The 25,641-nt window shown below is 47.9% G+C and overlaps 1 protein-coding gene across 1 annotated transcript in view; it reads left to right on the top strand.

The window, feature by feature from the left end:
• LOC147730399 (apoptosis-inducing factor 3-like) overlaps positions 1-25,641 on the top strand; it is a 402,100-nt gene that overhangs the window by 161,799 nt on the left and 214,660 nt on the right. The window contains exon 4 of the mRNA XM_086955207.1: positions 15,211-15,320. Coding sequence (XP_086811333.1) covers positions 15,211-15,320 — 110 coding nt within the window. The remainder of the gene's footprint in view (positions 1-15,210; positions 15,321-25,641) is intronic.

Here is a 25,641-nt window from a genome sequence, read left to right as displayed (position 1 = left end):
TGCTACAGTTTTTAATAGTTTCTCTGAGGCTTTGCCACCACCCACTTTCCAGTGTGTCGACAGAAGGGCTTAATTTGTGTAGTTGGTTTTAGGTGATGGGATTAGGGTGACCAGAAGATTCCATGTCAACACCTTTCAATTCCTGGGCTTTCCTTCTACATGGTTAATTTTAAATGAGCCAATTGAACTAACACACCTAATAACAATATCTAAAAGCTAAGTCCAGGAATGGTGTCCCAGTGATATGGAGTCATATGGACCGGAACTAACTTTTCATCATCGGGCTTTGATGCAGAGCAAGGGAGAAAAAAGTGAAAGCAGAAAGGAGGAAGAGCAAGATTTGTAAACCATGGCAAAAGGAGAAAACAAGGATAAAAAAGAACACAGAAGAGAGAAATAAAGGAACCAGAAATGTAGGGTCGTGGAAGAAAAAGGTATGCCATAGAGATCTGTATAAAATTGTCTAAAAACCTCCCTTATGCCCTCTGGCTCAGATACCACATTGCCTTGGCTTGCCAGGATATCCTTAATTTCTCCTGCTGCTGCTTGCTGTCGGGTGTGAATTGCCAAGATGTGTCCAACTCTGTCACTCAACTCAAAAGATTGTTCCTTCTTGGCTAGATAGTTGGCTGCGGTTTTACTAGCGATACCTTCTATTGCTTCAGCTTTTAATGAGATAATTGTTAGTAATTGCTGTTCCAAGGCCATACTCTGCTGAATAAATAAATTCAATTCTTCCTCTGCCTTAGCTAATGTTTTAACTATTTCCTCCACTCAAATCCTCTCAGATTTCTGCTTATGGATTGAATAGCTCAGTGTCTCCCCATGGGCTCCCGCCTTAAATGCATCCCAAGCATTACCTGAGGCTGTGTTCCCTCTGTTGTAGCAGATAAACTCACAAAAGACCACATTAAAGACAACAACCTCCTAGACGAAGATCAATCTGACTTCAATCAAGGTTGCAGCACTGAAACAGCACTGCCTCAGGTGGACGACAGCACTCCGAGTCTTAGATTTAGGCAGCTTTGGCTCTCGTTTTACTTAACCTATCTGTAGCCTTTGATAGAGTAAACCACTTTGCTCTTCTTGACACACTTAAAAATTGAATGTGCATTGATGGCATGGACCTTAAATCATATGAATCCTTCTTCATGGCCAAGTCACAGAAGGTAAAAATTGATGACTGTATCTCAACACCGATGGCTGTAGATCAAGGGGTGCCTCTGAGATCTATCATTGCTTTGACCCTCTTAAACCTTTATATCAAACCCCTTGGAGTCGTACTAAGAAAATCAGTGGTCTACCTTCAACATGCAGATGCCACCCAACTGTACATAAAGGTTTCCTCTTCAAATTACATCTTGCCAACACTCTAAACTGTTCAAGACTGGATGACTTCACATCACCTAAAACTGAACCATTCCAAAACTGTAGTCCTCCTCATTTCCCCACTGAAACCACCGGTACAATCCTGGATGGACGCACTCGGCATCTGTAATGGCTGGATTTTCTGAGTAGGTGGGATCAGCCCCTAGGGGCCCCTATGACCCAGCCAAAATGTACTCACCTTCCCTCCTCAGGACCAACTATCCAGGCACCTGGTACCTACCTGAGGATGGGGAACTCGCAATATACAAGCTCATATTATTAAAAACACCACTAAATCTATAGGGATACTAAGAATACTCACTGATTACTAGGGATATCCATACCCTACACCACACTTATTCACATCAGTTGGTCTCGCGGCCACCCCGACCCAGACCGTTCTACCCTAGGGCAGATATGACACACAATCCGGTGCGTCTACACACGGGCCTGCAGAACCCAATGCTCTCTTCTCCAAATTGTTTGCAATCCTGCAAAACTACACACTAGTTCGACCTCCTAGTGTTCTCATTTACTCAAGCCACAATCCAGTGGGTATACACACTGATCTTCTACTCAGTGCTCTCATTAACGCCGCATATCAACGACGACCACATTCCTATGAACACCTATACATATATATATATTGGGAAGTCTCTTCACTAAGGGTCTGCTACTACAATAATATTATGGGATGGTGTACTAACTTAGTCCCTTGGTTGCAAGTCTCCTCTCTCCCTCACTATTACTTACCTGATCAGGGGTAGCATCTGTTCAAACAGTAATACCTACCAGGAAAGGTTACCCTCACTGTATGGGGATAAAGATATACACACTATGTGATTGAGTTATTTCTTGATTTAAGCGCTCCTACTCCCTTTTGATCCATCAGTGGCTCAACAGCAACTGGCTTGAAGCCAGGATAACTTTATCATAAACGAACTCATGCACACTAATTCACTAATTAATGGGGTCATTTATTATTAGTACAATATAAACCTTTACACAGAACTGACAAAGACTATAGGTAGAACACACCGCTGAAAGAGAAGGATTAAACATAACAGGAACACTCCGCTGAAAGGGAAAAGATTAGACATAAAGTGTAAGTTTAACTAATTCAGACTACCTCACCTATTAGAAGGAAGATTTCTCTCTCTGCCTCTGGTGGGATTAGGGCTCTCTCTCTGCCTCTGGTGGGATTAGGGCTCTCTCTGTCTCTCCCTCCTTCACCACATCACCACGCCTCTGGTTCAGTTGCTCCAGCTGACAGCCTTCTTTGATGCTCTCTGCACTGCTTTCTCTCTCCTCATCTTCAGCAATCGTCTGCCTTCTTTCTCCATTTAAGAACTGCACTCTATTCTGCAGCTCCAGCAGACACTCTCTCTCTCTCTGCAAGCTGTTCTGAGCTCCCAGCTGTTCTGTGCTCCAAGCTGTTCTGAGCACCACGCTGAACTGCACACCATGCTGAGCTGCACTCCAAACTGAACTGAACACTCCTCCTCTCCTGTAGCTCGCTAATATGGATTCCTCTCCCCTCATGGAAATTTCCACCGGAGGGCTGTCTCCTACCGAATTCCTGTGCCAGCTCCCAGGCTTCCACGCAACCGCAGTGGCCATCTGCTTGTTACGTCTGGGCCCAAGAGAAAAAACACATTTCTCGGATAAGAAGCAGTCCTAACTGGATTTCCCTCTAGCACACAACAGCCTTAACTATAAACATTGCCTTTACCCTAAAAAGCCTCTCAGCTTCATCAAGATGGAGTCCCTCTAGCTCTAGGCCTGTAGGCCTGAAAGGGGTGAAATGCTCCTTAGCTCTGTCAGAATACCTACATAAACCATACCAATGTGTCTAATATGTCAAAGCCAATAGGCAATAGACAGGTTAAAGTCAAGAATAAAGGCATATTAAGCAGCTATCCTCTTCTAGGTCTGGAAAAAGGCTTAAAAGGGCCAACACAGGCTAAGAATACCTATACTAGATGCGAGCAAGATTAATGATCTATATCACTGCTAAATAAAGCCAAAAACTCTGCCATTACAGCATCCAAAACAACAAACCCACCATTGCTGACCTCATTAAATCTCTAGGAGTTATCCTAGATAAAAGGCTTAACTTACAATTGCAACACAACACCATTGCCAGAATTATGCAATATCAATAGTGTCTTCTCTGGGGAATTCACCACTACAATCCAGAGCAAGAAGTAAAAACTCTTGTTCAATCAGAAGTGCTTTCAAGAATTGACTTCTGTAACTCTCTCTTGGCCAGTTTACCCAGGACCCATCTCACTCCTCTTAAATCAGTTCTACATTTGGCAGGACATTTGACCTGTGTGGCCAAAAGGAATGATCACATTTCACCAATGCTGTTTACTCTCCGCTGGCGGCTCATTGATGTCAGGGCCACTTACAAGACGGTTTAAATCATTCACAAGGCTCTACACACCTACTCCATGTTATCTGGCGGACATCTCAAGCTATCTAGAGAGACTAGACCATCGTGAAATCCCAAGCACTGCTGCTAGAACCCCAACCTTTAAAAAGGAACAACTCGTGGCACGATCCTTCTCAGGAAGCGCAACCAGAATATGGAACTCCTTAACACCGAACCTACGCGCTAATACCTCAAAGATTATCTTTAAATTGGAGCTGAAAGCACTTTTACTTCTAATACTTTTTAGCTAACCTCACCTTCTCACATTTAATTTGGATGGTGTTGTGTCAACAATGATTATTACCTTCAGATCTACTGCACTACTTCCCTATCATGAATATGGCATCAGCCGGCAACCTGTTGCTCAAATTTTATCACTGCTGCAGTTTACTCCATATTCCACTGTTCACTGCTTCTTTAATGAACATATGTCTTCAGATAATGTAATTCTATGCCCTATATAATGATTTTCCCTTTTCTGCTAAAATTGTAGCATCTTTCAATTATATTATTTGGACCTTATATAACAAACTTTGTTTTTAGTAAAGTGCTCTAGCACATTTGGGTAATGCCCGCACTATATAAAATGCCTAAATAAACAAGCACATTCTCCGTTAGAACATGAAGGCTAGTTAACAGGTTATAAAAGAAAAAAAACACACAACCTTGTACCAGAATCCTGTAAATCAAAACATTTTACAATCAACTCAAAACAGTTTTTAAGGACTACCCAGCCAGGTTAGACTAAGAAAAATGTATTCCCAATATATTAGTGCATTGAATTACTTAGCACTAGAACACGATGTACAAGTCCGAAGTAAAGAGACCACCTCCATTTTAGTTTAGTTTTTTAATAATCTCTCTTGGTGTAAGCATATCACAGCGTAACATAAGACCGGAAACCCCCACAAGAGGAATTTCACCATTGCACCATTTAACACAGACCCTAATTTAAAAACCCTTTTCTCAGACCTGCCAAGCTTGCAAAATAAAATTCACCTTGTGAGCAGGAGACAGGACCCTGGAAAGGGTGGGATTACATGCGCTAGAGGCACTCCTGCTCCCTTCCACCCACCCCAGTCCTCTCCCATCTCCCAAAAATAGAATCCTGCTTCTGAGGTCCTGATGTGTTTTCACTCCTTTTAATAGACATTGGCTGTCTATATAGCCTCCAAAGACGAGCTGGAAACTTACTCGATGGATGGATTTCTAGCTTGCCTTCCCTGTCACTGTATGATATTGGCTCTTCGCCAACAGCTCCCCTTGGCAGATCAAAGGCACTCTGCAGCTCTCGGAATGGCAACAAGGCACCATCCCTATATAAGTCCCCTATCACGTGGACTCCACATTCTTCCCAGCCCGCAAGCGCCGACCAATCCCCTCCATGCTGAATGGCGGTACAGGTACACATGCCCAGAGGGATCTCCGGCACGTACGGAACGGGGATTCCCGCTCGTTTCTGGCTGCACAGCCAGCATTGTCGGATAGTAGGCTCTTCGAGAGTGAGTTGATCCAGCCTAAGTTTCTGCTGGAACACTATGAAGGACAGGACGTGGCGAGGAATAACTCTGCCCTGTGGTCCGTCAGGGCCTCTAAACTCGCGCGCCACCGCCTGTGTAAGCCACTGCAGCTGTGCCACCAGATAGTACCATTCGAAGTCTGGCACCGCCAGTCCCCCTTCCTCCTGTGGTCGTAGCAGGGTGGTCAATGCCACTCGCCTTCTGCCAGAGCACCAGATGAACCCTATCACCATCGATCGTAGCGTCCTGAAAAAGGAAGTCGGAATCCACACCGGTAAGGTGCGGAAGAAATATAGCAACCGCGGGAGAACCACCATCTTTAGCAATGCTATTCCTCCAACTACCGACAGCGTAAGGGTGCGCCAAAACCCCATGCGGCCTCTAATTCCCCTCAACGCTCCGCCTACGTTTCCCTCGTAAAGATCCGAGTGGGTATGATAGATGCGGACACCCAGATATGGTAGGCACTCCGATTCCCAGCGCAGGCCCTCCAGTGTCGAGGGCCGGGGCAATCCGGAGCCAATGGGAATAGACAGGTCTTAGTCCAATTAACCTGCAGCCCCGATAGCCAGCTAAACTCCCGGAGGAGGGTTCGGGCCCCTCGCACTGAGTCCTCCACGTCAGCCAGGTATAGCAAGAGGTCATCGGCATATAGGGAGATATAATGCATTTCACCACGCAACAGCACCCCCTCATAGTGTCGTCCCTGCCATGCCCGTGCTGCTAATGGTTTGATCGCCAGTGCAAATAAGAGCGGAGACAGGGAACAGCCCTGTCGAGTACCTCTCTCCACCGGGCACGCCGCCGACACAGAATGGCCCGTACGAACCCTGGCCGTAGCGGAGCTGTACAGCAGTTGCGTCCAACGGATGAAATTATCCCCTAGTCCGAAGCTGCGAAGCACATGGAACAGGTACGACCACTCCACACTATCGAACGCTTTTTCGATATCTACCGATAGCACCGCCGCGCCCGATCGACCTTCTCCTTCCACTGTACTTCAACCTGCTCTGATAGTGTTGTGTAATAATCCAGGAATTGGTCATTGATCTCTCTCTGAGAGTAGACCAGACCCCCCGTGGGCGTAGCCAATGATAGTATTGGATTGCCCCTGACAGTTGGGTTGACCAGCCAGGCCAGCAGCGTTCCCACCCTGTCCCTCTCCGCATGCGCACGAACCATGTATTCTCTGTAATCAAAGCAGCGGAGCCTCTCAACCTGAGTAGCCACCCGCTCCCTCGCCGCCAGCACCTCCTCCTGACTGCTGACCGGTCTCCTCCCACTCTATGTCACGTAAAAAGGTCCGACGCGCCCCCGTTGTGGACGAGATACATACGCCCCGTATCACAACCTTGAAGGCATCCCACTCATGTGCCCTAGATGTCGCCGTCCCAGAATTCTCCTGAAAGTAGTGTTCGATGCCCTCCCTGACCTCCGCACTAAACACCGGGTCCTCCAGTGCCATCGGGTTCAGTCGCCCTGTGGGAACCGCCTGCCGCTGTCGCGACCAGAGGACCGTGATCAAGCAAGGGTTATGATCCAATATGGTTCTCGCCAGGTATTCTCTGTGATGTGTGAGTTCCTGGGCCCCAGGCGTGCAAAGAACAGTATCGAGGCGAACGTGAAGGTCGTGAGGGGCGGAATAGAACGAATAATCCCCATCTGCGGGGTGGTGCGTCCGCCAGGCGTATATGAGGCCCCACTCCTCCTGCCAATCCTGTCGCGCCTTAGCTACTCTGTGCACCACTGATTGTGCCAACGGAGGATGGGAACGATCTAACTCCACATCCACAACCGAATTGAAGTCCCCCCCCCCCATAAATACTGTGCCCACCACAGGACGCCAACCTCCCAGAAAGCCTTGAAAAGAACGCGGCCTGGTCGGAATTTGGAGCATAGACACTGCAAAGCGTAACATCTCGACCGTCCAGACGTCTTAACACTGCCACAAACCTTCCTTCCGAGTCTACCACCGTGGTCATGGGCTGAAAGGGAACCCCAGCGCGCACCCAAATCAAGGTCCCCCTGGCGTAAGCAGAATAAGTGGTAAAAAAGAGTTTCCCCCTCCATCTCCGCTGCAGCGCCTGCCCTTCAACCTCATTAACCCCTTCCATGCTCATGACGAGCTCAGCTCGTCATGCAGCACATTGCTCGTGTGCTCATGACGAGCTGAGCTCGTCATGACCACACCCGTTTTCATTGTGGTCCAGCACAGGAGGGGAATCTTGCATGCAGCGATGTGGTTAATGTGTGTTTCCTGTAAGAAAGCCACCTGGACCCCCCTGCGCACCAAATATGCATTCACTTTATATCGCTTCCTCATTGAGTTCAGTCCTCGCACATTCCAATTAATACATTTTAATTCAAGTCTGGTCGCCATATGTAAGTATACGGCTGGACCCAACCCCGCACAACGGGCACCCTGACAAACCCCCTCAACTTGAAACAACCCCAACAAGCCCTCAGCCCACCCTCCCCCAGAACAGGCGCCAAACAGATGTTACCCATCCAAACCCCGCTAACGGGGACACTCTGGTAACAACCAGAGACTCACAAGTTATGTGAGGTAGAGGGGTGACCCTACACCAGTCGAGCCGGGCAGCAATCAGCTTACCTCAACGTTTCAGTCCGATCTCGTACATGTTAACCTCCTCACCCCGGCAGTGTCCCACTCCATGCGCACCCCCAGTGCCCCCCCTTCCCTGTGGTCCCCCCGTCTCAGGAGAAAGCGCTCCTCCCGCCTGTCCAATAAATGTTCCCCCAGTAGCTCACACTGGCCCAGTGTCATAGACCAAGCATGCCCCCTTACTGTACATCGCGCAACATCCAGGTGGTTCACTTGTCCAGCAAGCCATCAGCTGTCTGTGGAGTAACCTGAGGCAAGTCTCCTGGGTCCCCTTCAGAGCTCCCATCAGAGCCCCAGATCCCGCCTCATCCGACCCCTGTCGGGAGCCTGAGTCCACCAGTGGATCCTCCGTCGCTACTCCAGAAATAACAGACACCGCTTGCAGGGCAGCCTGTCTCTCCAGCTCTGTTTGCGACGCAGATGGAGATCCTTTGTTCAATGTGCGTTTCCGGTTGCGCCTACTCCTGCGTGGTTTCCGTTGCGCCTCAGCTGTCTTATCCCAGTTGCTAGCGCCATCCGCGCCCGCCCGGTATCGTTCCAGCCACTGCTAGGCGTCCTCTGGTGTGTGACAAAAGGTCGCTGTCCCGTCCACCATCACTTTCAAATGTGCCGGAAACAGCAGAGAATACTTCACTCCCTCTTCGCGAAGGGCCCTCTAGACCGATAGGAAGGAAAAGCGGTTCCGTTGAACCTCCTGGGAATAATCGGGGAAGAGAGAGACTGAAGCATTGTCCACCTTATACGGGCCAGACACCCTGGCCTGTCGCAGAATGATATCCCGGTCTCTAAAATGCAGCAGGCACGCAACCCCAGGTCGGGGACGGCCCGGCGCCGGAGGTTTGGCCGGCACTCTATGAGCTCTCTCCAGTGTGTAAAAGTGTGTCAAGCCCTCAGGGATAACCACATTCCGCAGCCACTTTTCCAGATAGGAGACCATGTCACTCCCCTCGACTTTTTCAGGCAATCCTACCACCCGAATGTTATTGCGCCTGTTTTGCCCTTCCGCATCCTCAGCCCTCTTCTCCAGTTGGTTTACTCTACGCAGTAGGTCATCCATAGCAGCATCTGTCGCCTTTTGGGCCGACTCCAGCTTTTCCAGCACCAGCTCTGTGTTCTTGACACGATCAGCAAGCTTGTTGTGGTCCGCCCTCAGTAATCCCAGGCCTGTCGACACCTGCGCGATGTCTTGATGCAGCGCGTCCCTCATGTCTGTTATGGCCTTGAGGATCTGATCCATCTGCTGCTGTTGCAGCCCTGCGCTCGGGCCCCCGGTTAAGCCCTGTTCCTGGGTCTCCGGCCATTCTTCGGTATGGTCGACCGGCGCCGTTCCCGGCGCCTTGCGCGGCTTCCCCATGCTTCAGCCCCAGACCCCGTCGTCTGTACTGACCGCAGAGGCCCAACTCCTCCAGGCGCCCTCCACAGATATAAGGGCTGCGCACTTTACACCCCCGCTGCGTCCGCCTGGGCAGTCAGTCAGAAATGAGGTCTCGCCAGTCTCCTGTTCAGGATGTCCCGGGAGCCAGCTCCCCCCTCAATGGCGGTACCTCAGTCTCCGCAGTTGCCCACTGGTCTGCAAGGGAGCACCCCTGTTTGTTGCACCGTCTTCCAAAACTCGCCCGCCTCAGGCGTGAGATGGCCGCATTTCCTCCGTGCTGGTAGGATGAGCCGGCGTTCTGCCCTGTGTCGCCGCAGCTCGGCAGGGTAATCCCCACCCCCAGGGCCTCTCTCACCTCCGTGGCTCAGCTGGACACCGGGTCCCCACCACCAGCCTGCAGCGGGAGGTCACGGTAATTGGTGTCGGTCTATTATGGCCTTTAATCCCCTCTCTTGCTAGTTGGCAGAAGCTAGGGTGTGTACAGCCCAACGACCTGGTCGGCTCCTCCAAGAGACACCCTCTAGCCAGATACCATTACTGGCGATCCACCATGTCCCTCCGTGCCGCAGCCAATCGCCTCCTCAGGTCTGAGTTCAGTCGCCCGTGGCACACCGCTTCCCCTTTCAACCAAGGGGGTCAGCACCAAAGCTCCGCCCGTCATGCGGCGGCGTCAGCTCCCAACCACCGGGCCGGTCGCCCCCTGGTATGGCGCCTACTGAAGCGCGTTGTGCTTCCTGCCGTCCCGTGGTCGTCTGGTGATCTCCCCCTAGAGGGCTGCCGGCCGCACCGCCCCGCTCTCCCCCTCCAGGTCCGCTGCCTTCTGCGTGGGCAGCGTCCTTGCTTCAATCCGGCGCCGTTCAAGTCGTTGGCAAGTCGCTCCCCTCCCCCGAGAGCCTCACCGCTATTACGGACCAGTGGGCCGGGGTCCGCCGCACGTCTGTGCGAGGATGTCGAGGCCCTCCGCAGGGAGCCCCAACTAATGTCCTTTTTTCCCCTTCTGTTGTCGCCGTAGAGTCCTCTGGGCCGTCCCCGCTGGCAAACCTCTGAAAGAGCGGGTAACCTCCGCCTCTTTCCCCAGCGTGGCGCCTCTCGGTATCCCGGACGCCCTCCTGTCTCACTGGCCTTGGCGTCACTCGAGGCCAGGGATGAGGGGCCCACCGTAGGCCGCAGCAAGATGGCCGGGCCCTCCAGACGAATCTCCGCCTTGCGTCTCTCCAGCCACTGTCGGAGCCGTCCGGACACACCAGATAGCCGCTCGGGCACCTTGTGGTTCAGGGGTGCTCACTCGGGACCACAACACCGCCCAGGGTGTCCCGCTTATCAGGATAATTGTCGAGATCGGACCGGAGCTCACAGCTCAGGCGTCCATACTCGACGGCGTTCAAGCCAGGCCCCGAAATAACAAGGTATGATGAGACCCTAAGTACATGGGCTCAGTATCATAAAACCATGGTTTATCATAATTGGCACTAAGGTTTCTATGATATATTCATTCTAGAACCAGTGAGTACCACAGGTGCTTGTCGGCTAACGTGCACCAGCTACATTAGAAGACCAGACGAATCATATACCCAATATTAAGGTGAGCCTAATAAGGGGGTTCCCTCCTTTTAGTTTTTAACACTGACACACAGTGGGCCCTGACCCTATGTTATTTACATTAATAGGCTGTCCAAACACTACCCAGTCCTGATGAAGACCCGCCTTAGATGCGCATAAATCGGCACATAGCCTCCAGGGTCGAAACGTCGACGTTCTATGTCATATATCCATTTGCACAAAGTCCCACTGAACAAAAGGAATAATTTAAATCTCCTGTGACTATTGTGCCATACAGTGGATATTATGAAAAAGTTGTTTTCTTTTATGTATTTATGTTTTGTCACCTGTAACACTCAGTCACCAGTCACGACCTAGACACTTTGTTTATTCACATCCCATGTATTCTATGTATATTGGACAGCATATCTGATTCATTGCAGAAACAAAACGTTTGAAAAAATTGAATACTAAAGACGTATGTTTTTCCTTTTGTTTGTGGCCAGTGTGTAATCATTGCATATATCTATCCTTCATGGGATATATGGCTATATCCATGTATTAACCTCTTAAGTGCTGCGCCTATACCAACGGCCGACGGCACCACTACCTCGGGAGTGCTGCCGTCGGCCGTTGGACGTTCCAACTGCACCTGCGCAATGGAACGTTCAGCACTGGAGCTGGACGTTCCAAAGCAGCTAAGGTGTTAAGTACTATTTTCAATTGAATTGTGTTGTCCGACAGAACCATTGTTGTTTGTTTAAAAGCCAGCACTGTTGGAGGCAATGCAGAGCCAGAGTTCGCTGCATCGCCAACTCCTCTGGAGAGTCTACAGAGTGCAGTGTATGGGGAAGGAGACCTCGGTGCACCTTGCGGCTCCTAGGCCCCGTACTGCCTAGTTACCGGTAAGAGCGCGATCCCCGACCGCGCTGTGGGTGCACGCATCGGCAAGCGGCTTGGTGAGAAGACGGACCCTAGCTGTGGCAAAGTCACTTACAGTGAATGAGAGGTATCATCCTGACCGGGCTGGATTGACCCTGTGGCCGGGTGTGGAGGTCTGGTGAAGGGTGCATCAGCAGTGGGTCCGGCTGACACTTCCAGCACACATGACTGTTGTAATGAGGCCCTGCAGGGGAGAGTGATGCCTGACCCTAAAATGGCGGAGTCACAGGACATCGCATAGCGCAGAGAGCCCGCGGGGCTCCAGTGACAGCTGATACTGGTGCAGGAGTGGCCCCCAGCAATTTATTGCAAGTCAGCGGCGTTGGAGGTCTGGAGGGGGTGAGAGCCATGCTGAGGGTCTCGCAGATTAGTGGCTCCCCACTGGCCTACTGAGTGTGTCTGGCCTTAAAGAGAAAGATGCTGTAGAGACACCTCGCACTCTGTGAGTGAATAGTGGAGACTGGACTGAGGCGTATCCCCTCAGTTCCATGAGGACTAGAGTGTGAAGGACATTGGAGGGTAACATAAAGAGGCACCAGGAAGCACCTGACTCGCTGGAGTCCAATCACCAGCATAGGGGCTTGTCGTGCGCTAAGTGCCCAAAGCTGCAAGGAGAACTCAATACAGTGCCAGATGGCTCAGCCCACGCTGAACGCCTTGGCTTCTGAGCGGCGGGTGCCTTTCTCATTCTGACCATCCATGTGGCAGAACACTGCTGAGGCGTACTAGGAGCCTTCAGAGAGATGGGGGTTCAACATGCTCTCCCTGCCTGTCCGAAGTGAGGGGTCTGTGGTGGCCCTCCACCATAAACTAACGCATGCTGCAGACCACGGGGAAAACTAACCGCTCCATGGAGTAACACAGTTTTCCATGTACATCAGTGACCAGAATGTTACTAAGTGTGGCTCTTGGTCCTGAGGACTGTGGCCCTCTGCCAGTTTTAACCAGCGGTATCTTTTGCATCTATTGCCTTTATGCCGCCTAAAAAAGTCTTAAACCTACAGGGTTTCTAGTTACTTTATACCGGCAGCAGCATGAGACATCCACCCTGAGACAAACGCAGACAACTCCATGGCCCTTACAAAGGAGAACCTTCTCGCCTCCCTGCTGGACTCCAAACGTTTGCTATGCCGGGACACCCCGTTGGGGTTGCCGTGCGCTATATAAGATGCACTAAATAAAAAATATGCGCGGATCTAAAAGCGGATAGGCCCTCCTCCCTTGTGGCTCTCAGATTGGACATCAATAATAGATTGACTTTGCCTCGGACAGACATCGACTCCGTGGGGACACCAACACTAGATCTCGAAACTACAGTGCAAGAGCTGGATCACCGCACTAACCAGATGGACTCCACAAGACACCTCACTGCTCAACTCCAAGCCTCTCTTATGAAATGTGAAGATCTTGAAAATAGGTCCAGATGAGACAACATTTGAATCTGAAACCTGGCGGAGGGAGCGGTGGGGCCAGATTTGGAGGCTTTTATTGTGGGGGCTCTTCTCGACGAGTTGGGGGATAAACAGGTGAAAGTGAAGATTGACAGAGTGTATAGGGTGGGCCCATTGTCACCTGAAGAGCGGGAACGTCCGAATGACATCCTGGCAAAGCTTTATTTCTTCAAGATAAAGGACAGCATCCTCCAGGGGGCATGGCAGACCGAGGAAGTCTCTTTTCAGGGTGTGTCCTCCCTCTTCCATGATATTACATCAGCCACCTTGGTGCAGCACCAACAGTTCCGTCCCGTTACTGACAATCCGTGGAAAGAGCAGATTAAATATCGCTGGACACATAGTTTTTTGCTTGCTTTCGAATTCCACTACTAGATTCATTGTGTCACTGAACTTTAAGAGGCAGCAATTATCCTGGTGTTGTCGGTCACAGAGGAACAGACTGCAGCTGAGGGCTCTGAGGGTCGTCTGGCTTACCCACGGAGAAGAGGGACAGGTGACAGTAGCTAGTACGAAACTGCCCAAAGCAACAGAGGAAGCGTTAAAACTGTAAGCTCTCTCCATTCTATATCCCGTAGCGAGAACAGTGCCCAGCTTTGGCGTCAGTTTAGATCTTTATTGAGATGATTAGGAAATATTTTGTGATCCAAATGTTGCCTTAGAGTTATCTTTGGTTTCCCTACGGCAGGAGGCATGCATAGTAATGTGGCTCAGATTATTATACACAAACTCACTCACATATTTGCTTTTCTAACTTTTTTGTAATTTCAATGTTCCTTGATTAACTTAAGCTACTCTATGACTGCTTTTGTGGATATTGACCAATACACCATAAATGTCTTCACAGTCATTCCTATGGGCCTCCTGGCCCATAGGAATGAATGGCTAGGCATTCCTTAATAACTAATCAGTATTACTGATTCGGTATTAAGGAATGTTAAGGAATCGCTAATATTTTAGCGATTCCTACTTACATTGCATTTACCGATTCCTTAATAGAGATTCGGTAATAATCGCTATTAAGGAATCGGTAAATGGAACTTACCTACATTTGGCCCTATGTTTTGACAAAAAAAGATGTTTCAGCACATGGTCTATAGTAAGGACTTTGGCTTTTGCCTGCTGTTCTTCCCTCCCAAGTACCTGTATGATTTATTCATTATTTGAGTTCAAACCCAAATTTCAGGGTTTGCCTCGTTGCTTCCGTCTCCATGAAGCACTGATCTGATAAATACATCACTTGTTGAATCTCTACAGCACAACTTATTTCAAACGATTATTTAGTTAGACATGTTCTAGAGTTGCCACTTCAAATCACTAGGCTGGTCTTCGGACAACATAAAGGCAGAAACTCATTTCGAGCAGCCATATATCATCCAGTGGTGGGGCCTGTCCCTCAACAGAGAGACGATCTATACTGTCTTGTAGTGACCAGCTAGTCACAGAGGGATTGTGGGCTGGCCATCTGAAACCATGTTCGTGGCTCTCTGTGTCAAATTGTGGGCTGCTTATGTAGTAATTGACGCTCGGGCATCAACACCTCCGATCGTCTTATACTGTCATGCTTACACTGTCCTTACATTTTCCCCTTTTTTCATTTCTTTCACTTGTAATTCCCTACTTAAAGTGTCTTATTGTCTCTTTTTCTATCCCAGTCTGTACATTTTCTCAACTCTGAACCTGACACTTTCCACTCAATTCCCACCCTCTTCCTTTCCATATGAAGCTTTTCCTCTCCCTGTCTTTTTCTCCTTGGTTCTCTGAATGTCCTCTTTTTACTGGCTTAGTGTATGCCTTACATAGTTTGCGGAGTTTATTAATCCCACCCTGACTGGATTGGAGCTCTCTTCACACTGATTTGTTTCATAGTTTGCATCAATCCTAGAAGACGGGGGTCTCTCCCCTCTTTGTCTCTTCATCCTCCTTCTCAGTGGTCTGATGTTTCCTTGCAGGGGTCCTGGTAGGTGACAGAGTGCGCTGCCCTTGGCATGGAGCCTGCTTCAATACCCAAAGTGGAGACATCGAGGATTATCCGGGACTGGATAGCCTGCCCTGCTTCAAGGTAACCTCATCTCCAAATATATCACCAACTACCATCTCTAGCACCCAGAGTCGTAGCCAAAGCCTTAAGACAGTGTTGGCCCCAAAGACATTACCTCTCTACTCCTGTACTCTGTATCCAAATGACTGCCTGTGCACTGAGTCCATTCTCTGTCCTCATTTCTGAAGAATTCTTCAAGAGGAACATATGACTCACACTTTTCACAGTTTCTCATTTCTCCACTTTTCTTTCTGCTCTTCCCACACAAAGAAATCACCAAAGAACATATTGAAAGGCCAATCTCTCGTCCCTCTGCACTGTATACAGGCTGAATGGAATTAGAACACATTGCTACCCCTCCCTCCACCGACACAACACTCAATATGAAAACAAAGCACTCCCTCACCTTATTAAAATACTTAACTTCCAACTCCAGCCAATAAAACTACACCACATTGTGAAGAGCATGTGAATTAATCACTTCTCCCACTCATTCTCACGCCTTCGAAATTAAGAGCATTAAAGTAGCATACAAATGCTTTCAAGATCATTTATTTTAAATAATTCTCTTATTTTATTTTTTTAGTGAGTAGTGGTCCAGACCACTCCAATTACAGTTTGTTCTTTATTATTATTTAATATTGAATTGTTTGACTCTTTTGACCATTATCAGGTATTGATGCTTTATGAGGGAATGCCACGGAGCTACATCTATACATCTCTTAAAAAGATAGCAATTTGATGATACACCAGTCAGACCAGTCATGCAGTGGAGTGTCTCTAGGACATATTACTAGATTTCAACTAATACGTCAGTATGTCTAATTTCTCTAAGTTGAAGAAATTCCTACCAAGACATTTCTCTGGACCTATTGCTACTACTATCTAAAAGCATTTAAAAGGATTCCCTCCTCACTGAGATTCAGATAACGGGGAAACAACGGACTAAAGGATACGTTTTCCTCTACATAGCTTACTAGTGGAGATGTCCAAAGTATAGGAGCTTTAGACTATAGGTTGACCACCTGAATCAAATGTAATAGCTTTATGCATTTACTTTCTACCTGTGGCTAGCCAGAGGTTGAGACTCTTCTCCATGAAAAAATACAATAGAAATTAGAATTAGAGCACAACCAGACAACATTTAACATACCCAAGTGTCCATTCTCTCTACGGCTCTGTTTTTCGAGAGATACGGTATAGTTGGGTTTCATCAATTAAACGTGAGATGTACAAGAACTAGCACAAACTGTGCGGTCACATTATCCAACTGACTTAAACAGAAATTAAGTAAAATATCACAGGGACTCCAAAGCTCTCTTCTACAGTGCTTAGCATTGTATGCACAAATTCACTGGTGTCCTTTATCCTGATACTCATAAATAATGTTTATTGCGATTAAATAAAATAAAAAGTAAGCGTTAACCTAATAACACCTGTAAGAATATCCCATAATTGAAATGATATAAAATAAATTAAAACCTAATGCCACCTCATCCCTTAATTAAATTAAATGAGTGGCCCTAAATTAAATTAAATTAGCACAAATGTTTGTTTTTTTGCTTAAATATCTTTATTGGTATTTTCTGACTTTATCATTTCTTATATCACATTACAGTACATAATACTTGAGAATAATATTCAGGCATGTATGATACAAACAAAGAGTAGCATTATGGATTTCAACAATGCGATACAATAGTTAGGATATTAACCACTATTACATATACATGCTTCTCTAAAGAAGATTTGCTCTTGGATCACTGTGCGCTATTTCTTATGTGCATTGTTACATCACAGTTCTTAATCTGCATTCAAGGCCATCTACATCTTGTTATAACACATCAGGTTGGGACCAGTCTATCAGTATCTGGCACTCATGGTCTCAACGCATATAAATAGTCATAGGACATGATCATTGCAACACTGCATTAAGGGAATTGTGTGATGAAAAGAGAAGAAAAAACTGAAAAGTGCCAATAAGACATATTTTCTCTAATTTATAAGAAAAACGAAACAGTATAATATCGAAAACTGCCATTGAAAAGATACAAATGAATTCTATCTAGCCTGTCTGGGTATAAATATGCATATTCAGAATTTTAGAACATGGCGGCATGCCTAGATGGGGTTAAAATCAGTACGTGTGGTAAACAGTACTACTTCGCTAGTGATTGGGCAGGGTGAGGGTAAACTCCCACAATGAACTAGGGGACACACAGGCTACCAATGCTACGTGCTCTTAAGTGTGTCCACCCCATCCATCGTAGCTCAGAACCTCCAGTATATTTACTGCAGATCAACAGACTGGGTATCATCACCCTCCTCTGTACCGCCGTGTTTGAGGGCAATGATTGTGTATCCCAGTATTGCGCTATGGGGTATTTGCGGAGCCCAGCGGTTTCCTCTCTATGTAATGCTGTACTTTCCGTCTGCGCCCATTTGGTGAGTGAACGTTTCCAGCTCATCACCTCTGGGAGATCTGCGTGTTTCCACCTCTTAGTAATTAAGCGCTTTGCGGCTATCAGCCCCAGATCCCGGAATCTCAACGTGACTCTGGTTTTTTTGGGATCTGGCATAAACTCCTAGAATACAAACTTCCCATGTAAGCGGTAGGGATGAGTCTGTACATAAGGCAAGGGTCGTAACCACTTCCTGCCAATAAAGTTGAAGGGAAGCGCAGGCCTATAGCATGTCAAGCAGATCTGCATTGAAATGCTGGCAGCGTGGGCATGTAGAGTTGGTAAAGTTAAAATATCTGTTTATCTTGTCGGGTGAAAGATATGCCTTCTGTATGATGTACGTTTGTATAAGCTTTAATTTAGAGCTCCTCAATACATACTTAGAGCCAGCTAGGACAGCATCCCACTCCTTATCAGTACAAGGCTGGCCTCTGTCTGCCTCCCAACGGACCCGGAGTTGTTGAATCGGCTTCAGAGTATGTGTAAGTAGTGCCCCCACCAACCAGTACACTATATGTGATCCTGCCCCCATTACATGTAAATATTGTAATAGTATTTGCGTCGGTGGTTCAATTGTTAGGTCTCCCCAGACGACTGACAGGGCTGTCAGACGGGAGATGTGTAAGAGGAATTGGCCAGCCGGCAAGTCAGTATCTTCCGCCAATGCCTCAAACGTCAGTAGTGTGCCATCTCTGTATAAATCGCCCTGGGTATCCAGTCCTGCAGTATGCCAAGCTGTTAGAACTATATCAGAAGTGCCATGCCTCCCCCTTGGTGTCCCCAGCAATGGTAAAATCGAAGCATTTGGAAGTGTTGTGCAAGTGAGATTCAAACTCCTCCTATAGCATTTATGAGCCAGTCCCAAATGTAATTGGGGCGGTCGTGGGAGTCTGGCAGCAGGATGGAATAGATGACAGATTTGGGATTGGGTCCAAGGCTGTTGCAAGGTCGTTGTGTCCTCCAGACATCTGCCATCCAGCCATCTCGCCACCCAGTGGAGCTGGGCAGCTATAGTACAGCTCCATATTGGGAACTGCCAACCCGCCCTGACTAGTAGGAGCATACAATTTCCACAGGGCAACTCGTGGCCTACCCTTGTTCCATATTTAGACCCGGAATAGGCAATCCAGTTCTCGGAAGATCTTAGACATAGAGCGGGAGATTCGAGAAATAGTAAAATAATTTGGGAAGAACAAACATCTTCAACAGGGTAATGCGATTCATGATGTTTAGTGGGAGTAACTTCCAAAATTGCATTTGGGCCCTAACAGACGAGTTTGCTCTTATCAAATTACCCCTAGCAAGTCATCAGGCATCCGATATATGAAGACACCAAGATAGCGGAAGGTAGTAGGAGAAGTGAGCCATTAAGGAGCACTTTCACTTCCGCCATATCCGCACTGAAGGGATAAACCCATGATTTGGCCCAGTTAACCCGAAGGCCCGATATCTCTTCAAAGGCTTTAAGCGTGTCTGCAATGGACGTCAGGATAGCAGTGACATCATGAATGTATAATAGCAGATCGTCTGCGTACAGAGAAACAGCGTGCAGCCCATCCCCTAGCTGTATACCCCATGTCTCGCCATCACCCCGGAGCAACATTGCCAATGGCTCCATAGCTAGAGAAAACAACAACGGGGAAAAGGGGCAGCCCTGGCACATCCCTCGTAACACTCTAACGGGGTACAAACCCGAACAGTGGGTTGGTGGTATAATAGTCAAACCATATTTAGGTAGTGGTCGCCCAATCCGTAGTTGTTAAAAACTGCCACCAGATAGGGCCATTCCATAGAACCAAAGGCCTTCTCCAGATCCAGAACCATGCAACCTGACCGGGGCCAGCTATGTAACGCATACTTCTGCACCCGGAAGAACCTGTGGATATTAAGGGAAGTTCTCATGGCGGGAACAAAACCATTCTCGTCAGGGTGCACCAGCGTTTTCAATAAGGGTGAAAGAGGCATAGCCAGCAGGGATGCAAATGTCTTATAAAACGTGTTAAGAAGCGCCAGTGGGCGATAGGAACCCAGAGATTCAGGGTTTTTGTTAGGCTTAAGGATGGACACCAGCAAGGCCTCATTTTGTGTGTCGGCAAGGGAGGAATCATCAAGCGCGGTTTTGTACACTTTTAACAGCTGCGGCACTAAGGTATGTGGATATGCCTTATAGAATTTAGTTGACAGTCCATCTTGTCCTGGCGACTTCCCATTGGACAACGAGAATATACAGTCCATAATTTCCTCCGAAATAATAAGGGTATTTAGCTCCTCCCTTTGGGTGCGCGTAGGCTGTGGCAAAGTCAACCCCTCAAGGTAGAGCTGTTATTCAGGTCCCGATAATGTGTTACAAACTCACCATGTATATCTCGTTGCGTGTATGGGGGCGGATGAGCCACGTGAGTAATTGTTTCAGAGAGCTTTGTCTCAGGAATATTTTTTCAGCTTCACTCAGCATCTTTTACTTAAATCTACAGAGTGAACCTGTTTTCTCTATTTCTCATCTGTTTTTTTCAATAAGGATCCCTTCAGTATTTGTAAAGTAGTGTCTCTCATGTGAAAGGAGGACGGTGGCTTCAGACCGAACCATGGTCTCTGGTTTATGTCTGCTATTTTCTTTAAAGAAAATTGAATTCTGGCTGAACATGTCAAAGAGGACATTAACAGATACAGATGGCATCAGGCTCACAAGTTAACTTAAGGACATAATGATGAAAGAAATAAGGAGGAAAAAGAAGGTAGAGAAACCAGCCAGCCATTCTCTCCCTCCTTTCCCTCCCCCTCCCTCCCTCAGAACGCCTTTACCTCAAAAATACTTCCTCAGAGGAGGATCTGAAGAGAGAATAAAGAAAGATACCAAAAAACACTGACATCAACATCACACTCAACATCGTTCAAGATCACTGTAAAGGATGTCGACTATGAGAGCTTCTGTACCTACATGTTAGCCGTCAAAGGAGAGATTATCGCTGGCTAGACACAATCAGAGGTTGGCAACATCATTGACGTTGAAGCACTTCAGGTCGAGAGACCACAAGTCTACGACGGATCCCATCCCTTGATATTGAAGTTGCCAAAGAAGATGATGTTGTAGAGGCACTGGTCATCCTTGGAACATTACACTACATCGAAGTAATTACGCTTGTGGTCGAAGAAACTACATCAACATCAAGACACTCCATGGCCTTATCAGCATCCAGTCACCATATTCTATTCCCTTACCCAGCGTGAATTCTCCTACTATGACACCCAGATCTATCACCTAGATATTTGTTGACCACTCCTAAGCCTACTCCAAGAAAGGTCTTAAGATTCGCAGAAGATGAAACTCAATGCCCTATAGGCATTCCGAGATTCAAAATACCCTTGGAAGACCCATTATAAACACATTGACACCTCTCATTCTATCTCCTCCTCAAAGTTCCCCCAAGACTGGAAGTGGTCTCACAACAGACATCAATGTTGGTTGCCTTCAGGAAGCAGACCTTGCCTCTGGCCTCCTGCACCACAAGATACTATCTTGCCATCCAGAATTCCTCATGCTCCACAGTGCTACACAAGGATAAGATCCCCCATGAGATCCAGGTCACAATCATCATCCAATGACAGTTCTCTCATGTCCTAGATGTCACTTCATCTGCTGCCCTACGAGAATATCACCAGACATAGCAACTGTCCAGGTTGTGCTGGCATGAGGAGCAAATATGGTAAACATCTATTTGGAAGCGCCTCAGACATCGTTCCTAATCGTACCAGAAGCTTTGCAACCTATAGTCTCTCTGATTCCTTTTCTTCCTCTAATCCCTGGTTTTCTGGTGATTGTAGAAGATAAGTTTCTAAGTCAAGCCATTGTATAAGCATGTATACCAAGGCTTCAAAAGAAATATACCCCGCCACCACAAGATCCTGACTTCCTCAGGTCTGACCCAAGCCAGATTTGGTGACTGTCACATCTGTCTGAAAAAGACACTCCCCAGTGCCCATCACAGGAGAGAGAGCAACATTATTTATTTAATTTGCAGAACAATGTGAGCTACAGCAGCAGTTGCTCTAATAAATGCAAGTGCCACTGCCCTGCTGGGCCAATAACAGAGGGAAATATGGGATGGTATGAGATCTTTTATGGACGATCTCTCTAACCATCGGCAGCAGGATCTAGAGGAATTGATTAATGAAGGTTCACATGTTGCCAATCAGGTCATAAGCAATGTTGTAGATGGTGCAGAGCTGGCCACTGCAGTCTATTGTTTCTCTGCGTAGTACATCTTGGCTGAGACTAACCACCCTAAATAGACATTCCAACAAAAACATTGAACGTTCCCTCTGCTGCTGCAATTCTAGTTGGCCAATGTGCAGAACAAGAGTAAGCCGAAAAGAGAGGAAACATTTTTCAGACAACAGTACAAAAAAAAGGGCTCCAGATACTTCCAACTAGGATTTAGAACCCTGGCCATATCAAAAGCAGCAGCCTCGCCATCAGCAAGGCTAGAAGTATTCCTATCGAATGAGTACTGAAAATCAAAGCAGACACTAAGACGGCATATGAGACCTTTTGCTTTTGCAGCAGGGCCTCAAAAACAAATAGTCGCAGAAACAGGACAGTTGGGATGACCTGTTGACAACTCTACCAGCAAAGCAGTCTCTAGCATGGTGGTGTAGGTGGAAGAATCTTATCCATGGGGGTCTTTTTCAGTAAGAAACACCTTTTGAAACAACTGTCACAGATGTATCCATAACAGGATGGGGTGCGCACATGCAACATTTATCAGTACATGGTCAATAGAAAGAGAAAAGACCAGTCATTTCAGTTATTTGGAGTTACAAGCAGTGCTTTAGCTCCCAAGCTTTTCTCCCAGTGTCCTTATTTAAATGGAAAATACGACCATGATTTACTACCTAAACAAACAGAGAGGCACAGATCAAGGACAAGAGCGATATATATTTAGGACACCTCAATCACCAAGCAGACTTCCTCAGCCGGTTTTACAAAGAAAACCATAAGTGGGTCCTAGACGAAACCACTGTACAAGACATCTTTGCACAGTGGGGAGCCGTACGAAAGATATTTTTGTGATCGCTCAAAACAAAAAATGCTGGAGCTTCACATTTAAAATTCCAGAACAAAAATCAGTGGGGAATGTCGTTTTAATAGATGGGTTGAAGAGATTTCTCATTGCCTTTCCGCTGATTCTACTCTTCGCAACAGTACTGCTGAAATTGAGGAACAAATAGTCATAAATTATTCTGATAGCACTAGACTGGCCTAGGCAATGGTATCCAGGCTGTGAGAAGTTGGCCTGATATATAATGTTCACTATTCTAGTGAGCACTGTGTATCAGTCCAAACAACCCTTATTGATGATTGGTTGTAAGTCAACCTTATAGACCAGCTATCCTAGTAGCATGGATACGAGCAGTCTTCGGGCTAAACTCTAGAGGGCGTGTTAAGCCAGCTGTTACACCATCACATATACCCCTTGAACACCAAGTGAAAGGACACCACACAAGTGTTATGAAAATAAACAGTGTATTTATTTAGATCACAACAGCCCTGTACTCTTTATGAGGACAGGGTACTAAGCACACAACAAAACTCTTACGAAAATACTTTAAGTTGCACAATTTACACAAATGCCCGAGGGGCACGAAAAACCATATACTATGAAAGTGGAATGCGAAATTACTAGCAGGTAAGTACTGGACTAATAGGCTTTGGAATCGCTAGGACTACGTTACTGAACCTTCAGATTACTAGTAGGAGGCCTAGGGGACTCGGGTGCAGAGTGTGCACTCTCACGCGGGATGCGGGACAAAGTCTATGGAGGCTAGTAAAAGCAAAGTTAGTGTTCTCGGGCGAACCCGACTAGGTAGGTTGAAAACGAAAGTGGATCTGGACCCTTGGATAGTGAGGCTATACTGGGGCACCGAAATGCCGAAGTTACCTAGCCCAGGGGCTGCGGCTGCATAGGTCTGAAAAGACGTCGGGAATCCTCGTTGACGAACCAGGAGCCTGAAGAAAGAAGTTGCTGGCAGGCGACCAGTGAAGATTGTCCGGTGGATCCAAGCCTGGATCGAAGATGGAAGACACCTGAAAGCAGAGGGGACCAAGTTCTTAATCACTAGCCAGTGATCAGATGGGCACCAGGATGGCACCGGATGGTAGTCACCTCGACCAGGTGAGTGGGCGACGCTGGGCTCTGCAGTCTCACGGACCAGGAGGCGTTGTCGGCGACCAGGATGGAGGTGCGAGCTGTCCCACGATGGTTGATGCTGTCGACGTCGCTGGACCCAGGATTGGGGCAACAAGTCTTGGCAAATTCAAGCCCACGCGGTGGACCTATAATGGCGTCTGGAGTGGACCAGGAGGGTCCGGGGTGCTCCTCTTTTGGAAGGGAGCAAGGGCCAGTCTGGAGCAACCAGACCAGCAGTGGTGATGTCGTCGGTCGTTGTCGGGAAGGCCACAAGCCAGCGGGCTAGTAGCCAGATAACGCGGTGAGCAGCCAAAAAGCAGAAGGGCCCCACGCAGATCTCGTGGATGCTGGGGGGGCTGGTCTTCGGTGCTGGAGCTGCTCAGGGTCGGGGCTTCTCGGATCCCAAAGCACTCACCAGAGGATCCCTCGGCGGTCGTGCTGGATAGAAGTCGTGCAGTTCTGATGATGGCCGGTCCCTCGAGGTCTCGTCACACCTACGGTTCTCAGCTTAGCTGTAGAGGTAGGTAGAGGTCAGAGGTGCCAGGGAAGCCGGGTCTCGTCGTGCTGGTCGGTCGGATTCCGGAGGAAGGACGTGCAGCAAACTGCAGTGTTCTTAGATGGTGCCTGCGGGTGCAGGGTGACTACTCCTTAGCCACAAGGGAGAAATCTTGAGAAGAAGTCGAGAGTTCCTTTCGTAGAAAGTAGTTTCTTGATTCAAAGATGATCTAATTTGGAAGGGTCCCCGCTCCTGCTTTTATCCTAAAGAAAGGGGTGGGTACGCAACTAGGTCCTGCCCTAGGGGTGGGACCAGGAAGGGGGGTGGTTACACCACTCTCCCATGCCGGACTTTCCCCAGGCCAGGGGCTGGTGTGCCCCTGGAACTGGTTCTAGCCGGCCTATGCATAGTGCGCACCGGGGTGCCACTTGCAGTCACCTTCCTGTAAAGCCCTGCCTACCCAGGATACACAAAACCCTGTCTGGGATGGTGCTAGCACCGCCCCTGACAGGAAACCCTTTGTCCAAGCTCCCCTCTCTGGAAGGACTCCCAGCTGTAGGGGGTCAGACTCGTGTCTGTGGTGGCAGCAACCATTTTGTGGTGCTGAAGCTCGAGTTAACTTTAACCGGGGTTCACAGTTACATACATGTCGTGTCCCTCTAAAAGGGTGGAATGCTAACCCCGTCGCCAGAATTGGCGAGGGGTTAGTATTCCAATTCGTATGACACCTTACTCAACATGTTTTGATAAAGCAATACCAGAGTTAGCATATAACTGCGAGGATTATAATGCACTTAAGAGCTGCAAACGGGCTCAGCTCATGCCAGAGCACCATCTCACATAATTCCAAGCACTCTGCCTTCAGGATTGTCAAGGCCTGCCATAGGAGTGACTGATAGGAATCTATGTGTCCATTTTAGGGTTAGATATAGGTATACTATATCTAAAGCAAAGGGTGATTACACCACCTTGCCCCGGCTGTCGTGCAGCCAGTTGTGTCAGATTTAGGTGGCCAGCCAGGGGTGGCATAATACATGCTGTAGGCCCTGGGTACACCTATGCCCTGAATTACAGGGTCTGATAAGGTGGCCCAGTACCAATTAGATATGCACCTAAGGTACATGGAATCCATTTTAGAGAGAGAGCAGTGGGCCTGGGGTCCTGAATAGCAGGGCCTCAGGTCAACTAAGTCAGAA

The sequence above is a fragment of the Lissotriton vulgaris genome, chromosome 2_1 (genome assembly GCF_964263255.1).
Source record: "Lissotriton vulgaris chromosome 2_1, aLisVul1.2, whole genome shotgun sequence".
Lineage (NCBI taxonomy): Eukaryota > Metazoa > Chordata > Amphibia > Caudata > Salamandridae > Lissotriton > Lissotriton vulgaris.
This window is presented reverse-complemented; position numbering and strand designations above follow the sequence as displayed.